At 59.4% G+C, this 4,502-nt stretch overlaps 1 protein-coding gene across 1 annotated transcript in view; it reads right to left on the bottom strand.

Moving 5' to 3' along the window:
• Window positions 1–1,268, bottom strand: part of ADORA2B (adenosine A2b receptor) — a 22,025-nt gene extending 20,757 nt beyond the window's left edge. The window contains exon 1 of the mRNA XM_059379894.1: window positions 815–1,268. Within this exon, the coding sequence (XP_059235877.1) occupies window positions 815–1,149 (335 nt within the window). The 5' untranslated portion in view covers window positions 1,150–1,268. The remainder of the gene's footprint in view (window positions 1–814) is intronic.
• Between the last annotated feature and the right edge of the window lie 3,234 nt (window positions 1,269–4,502).

Genomic DNA, 4,502 nt, shown 5'->3' with positions numbered 1-4,502 from the left:
ATGGGATGGAGCCCCACATCGGGCTCTCTGCTCAGCGGGGAGCCTGCTTCCCTTCCTCTCTCTCTGCCTGCCTCTCTACCTACCTGTGATCTCTGTCAAATAAATAAATAAAACCTTAAAAAAAAAAAAAAAAAAAAAAGAGTATCCGGAGGTGATTTGGGTCACCCTTCAGCATGAAGGCACGGATGTTTCTAACGTTCCCTAGCGTTAGCTGGGTCCTCCTCCCACCCCACTCTACTCCCGGGTCGGCCTGTCCCTCGTTTTCTGGCATTCTGAAGTTGGGTCTTGAGTAGTGTCCATTGTGACAATGCGAAGTCCCAGCGTCCTGGGACCTCCCCGGCCTCCCGACCTCCAGCATTCAGGGAGCGCGTTCCGCCGCTGCTCTGGACCCCAGCCTCGGTTGCGGGCGGCTCGGGGGAGGAAACCGTTTTCGCCACAGAGGAGAAGATAGCATCACCGAACCTCCTGCGCCCTGGCCCCCGACTGCCCGCTGGGGGTGGCGCTTTCCCCGAAGTTTCCTCCGCGAGCCGGCGACCGGAGACCGCACTCCGCAGAACTCCTAGAGCCGTCCCTACGCAGAGCCCCTTAAAACCACGTGCGCATCCGGGGGAGCATCCGGGGGAACCCGCCCCGGGCACCGAGAGGGTCTGGGCAGCCCGGGCGCACGTGTCTCTGGGAATGGCCGGCGTCCTCCAGGCTGGGAACCCGAGCTCGGAGCGCCCCACGCACGCCGCCCAGCAACCGGGGCCTGGAGCTGGCGCTCCTCTGCGGGACTTCGACGGAGCCCCGGGGTCGGGGACGCCGTGCGCCTCACCTGAGCGGGACGCGAATGGCCAGATACCTGTCGACGGCCACGGCCAAGAGACTGAAGATGGAACTCTGCGTGAGCACGAGCACGAAGCAGGCGAGGAAGAGGCAGCTGTGGAAGTCGGTGCAGAAACCCAGGCTGATGGTGATGGCAAAGGGGATGGCGAACAGCCCCACGGCCACGTCCGCCGCGGCCAGCGACACCAGGAAGTAGTTGGTGGGCGTCTGCAGCGCACTCGACGTGCCCACCGCGGCGCACACCAGCACATTGCCAGCCACCGACAGCGCGGCGATGGCCAGCTCCAGCGCCACGTACAGCGCGTCCTCTGCCTCCAGCGGCATGGCCGGGCCGACCCAGCCCCTGTGTCGCCTACCCGGGCCTCGCTGGGCGCGGGGCAGCCGCGTGGGCCCCGCCGGGAACGGCCGGAGCGCCCGCACCACGCGGCCGCCGCTCGCGTCTGACCTGCCAGGCTAGCGCGCCGGGACCCGGGATTCCGGGGGCGGGACCGCGGGGAGGCGGCGACGCCCATTGGCCGGCGCCCCCGCCCGTCTCGGACCCCTCGGCGGAGCACCGCCCCTTCTCCTGGGCCGTGGACCCCTCTGCCCCCGCGCGGGGCCACGCGGGGCTCGGCAGCGCCCGCGGGGGCAAGGGCCGTGGTCCCCAAAGCGTCGTGTGGTGGCGCTCTCCGGCAAAGTCAAGTTCCCCAACTTTCCCTTGGGCTCCAACTCCGTGGGTGTGTCCCCAGCAGTTGCACTGTCTGCCAACCGGCGCGGCGCCAGCAGAGCCCGGATCGCCCAGGAGACTGGGACCCGACTCCGCCCCGGGCGCCCGCCAGTCCCCCCAACCACGCCCCAGCCGTTCCACCAACAGCTCTGGCGCATTGAGGACCTGAAGCTTTTGGGCCTCCCGCTCCCAAACCCTGAGCACCCCACCGGTCAGGCAGAGCCCGCCTTGTAAAGTGGACGACATGCCACAGCGGGCGGGGTGGGGGGAACGAGGGGCCCGAACTCAGACGTTCCCACCTGACCCATCCCTTCGGGTCGCGAAACCCCGACAGCAAGTATGGCTCTGGACCAGTGCGGCTGTGCGCCGCTCCTTCCCTGCACCCGCCAGGCTCCCCAGCTTCACCTGTTCCTCTGCGCTCTCGGCCGAGGCATGGTCCACGTCCTTCGTCCACCCCACCCCCATGCCACAGTTCCCCAGGCCCTCTCTTTGCCCTTCACACCCACCCTGGCTGAACTCAGACTCCAAAGGTGTCGCCCATGGTCCTTACACCCATATCTCCCAAGCCTACCCCGGCCCCAAGTGCCACCTGAGTGCCAGGCCTGAGCACCCCACTGCAGACTATTGAGCTCCCCAAATCCAGCAAGTCCAAAATCAAGCTCCTCTTCATCTTTGCCCCAAACCTGTGCCCTCTCCTTCTGGGACTGGGTTACTGACCTCACCACCCACCTTCTCCACTCTAGGAAGGATGCCCTCACCCTCCTTCATCCTTCCCTGCATCCAAATCAGTTGTGTTACCAATTCTGCTTCCAGAGCTTTCCGTCTCCTCTGCCCAATGCCCTGTCTCCAGCCGGTTTCTCCTCACAGGTGGTTCCCATCATCCCTCCCTCACCTCTGCCCTGGGTCCCACCAACACAATCATTCTAGAACACAGCTGGCCTTGCCATTCCCTGACCCCAAACCCTTTGCCAGCAGTCACCAGACAAGGTCGTTAAAAAAGATGGTCAGGAAACAGAAAAGATGCTTGCAAAATAATCATAAGCAAGTCACCTCCATTAGCCATTTCATGGAGGTGACTGATAAAGGGAGGAGGAATTCTTTTCGGGGTGATGAAAATATTCTAAATGTGGTGATGGCGGCACAGCTCTGTGAATATACTGAAAAACCATTGATCTGTGCACTTTAAGTGGGCGGACTGTATGGTATGTGAATTACATCTCAGCACAGCTATAGGAACAACAGCAAAGGCCCTCAGCCTCCAACAGTCATAACCAGTGCTTTCCGTCTCTGTACTGGGCAACACATTTTCCCAAAGTATTCACAGGTGTCTTGGATGGGCGAGGTTATTATAAAGGATTCTTTTTTCCCCCTGTTTTCCAGGAGGTTTTATTACTTCTATAATGAAAAAAACAAAAACAAAAACAAAAAACAAAAGCACAAAAACCTTGATTTTATGTTAAAATATTAACATAATGCGCAAATGCCATACCCTGGCTGTTGGAAATCTGATACCACCTTCTCCACCGCACCCCGCCCCCCTCCGTTCTGGTAGCAGGATGCTACCAGACACAAACTACTGTTACTGCATAGATGGTGAACAGGAACCTTGGAGAGATCAAGGGACTTATTTATCCAAGTGGGGGTGGGGGAGGGTGAAGGAGTCAGGGGTGGGGGCGAGAGGCTGGATCAGGGACAGCCACGCTCAGGAGAGTGGAGAAAGGAAGACTACCTGAGCAGGGAAGGCTTCAGGAGCAAGGATGGAGTGCTAGGTTGTTCTCCTGGAAGTATGGGGCACCAGCCCCCCGGGGGGGGGGGGGGGGGGGGGGGCGGGGGGGGGGGTGGGGGGGGGCCGGGGGGGGGGGGGGGGCCGGGCCCCCGGGGGGGGGGGGGGGGAGGTGTGCTCTGAGCAGAGGGATGATGGATCGGGGCGTTATCTGGCCGCAGTAGCTGGAGAGCTGGCAAAGGGAGAGGAGACAGTAGAACAGACGCCAGCCAGTCGCTGTGAGTGCTTCCCGTCCACACTGCCTCCAGCCTCCAGGCCCTGGGCTCAGCTCCAGCATTTTCTGTGCCTGGAATCCCCAGTTCCCTTTTTTAGAGCCCAGCATCCTTCAGGAAACTTTCTCCAAATCACCCAAGCAGGAAGGGTGCCCACGCCATGCACGGCTGTGTCCCAGCCCCACCTGCGTTGCAACCTGCTGTGTTACATGTGACTGATGTCTACCTCCGGACACCCAGCGGCGGAGCCTCCCTCTTCTCTTTCCTCTCCCTACCCAACCCCCACCCAGCACAGCGCCCTTCACTCCACCCCCCTTCTCTTCACCAAGTTCACAGGAAACGTATTGAATTATCCTGACTCCATTAACCCCAGTCTGGAACTCACTCCGGGACTGGTCCTTGAGGGTTGCAGTAATGGCAAAGTCAATTGTTGAGAAAACAGGAGAAAAGGTGGAGTCTGAGGGAGTCACGAGGTTTAAATTCTAAGGCAACTGGGGTGAACAGAGCCCATGTCTCAGCAGCAGAGAACCCAGGTTTGATTTCCAACTCTGAGGTTGACCTTGGGCAAGTTAATTAACCTAAGCCACAGTTTCTAAAGTGTAAGATGCGATAATAATACCTACCTTACAGGGGTTGGGCTATATAGGGGCAGGAGGAATCATCTGCCAGGTGACCACCTGTAGCTTCTAGACTCCTTGGAAACTACTGCAGTGATGGGAGCATTTGGTTAAATTAGGAGTAGAGTCCTAGATACCCAAATATGTCTTTAATTGGTCAAAGTGGAAGGGTTCACATTTTGTGAACCAAGTGACCCTCTGTGAACTGAGGTCGACTCCCATTCTCCTATCTCCCATTCCTACTCCATCTTGCCCAAGATGCCAGAAGAGAATCAGGTGCCATCTGGAACGGCCCCAGAGTAGGTGCAGTACCTAGAGATGTTGTCAAAGACCCAGACTATCTCCGCCTTTTGGCTTTG

This window comes from Mustela nigripes, chromosome 16 (assembly GCF_022355385.1).
Source record: "Mustela nigripes isolate SB6536 chromosome 16, MUSNIG.SB6536, whole genome shotgun sequence".
Lineage (NCBI taxonomy): Eukaryota > Metazoa > Chordata > Mammalia > Carnivora > Mustelidae > Mustela > Mustela nigripes.
This window is presented reverse-complemented; position numbering and strand designations above follow the sequence as displayed.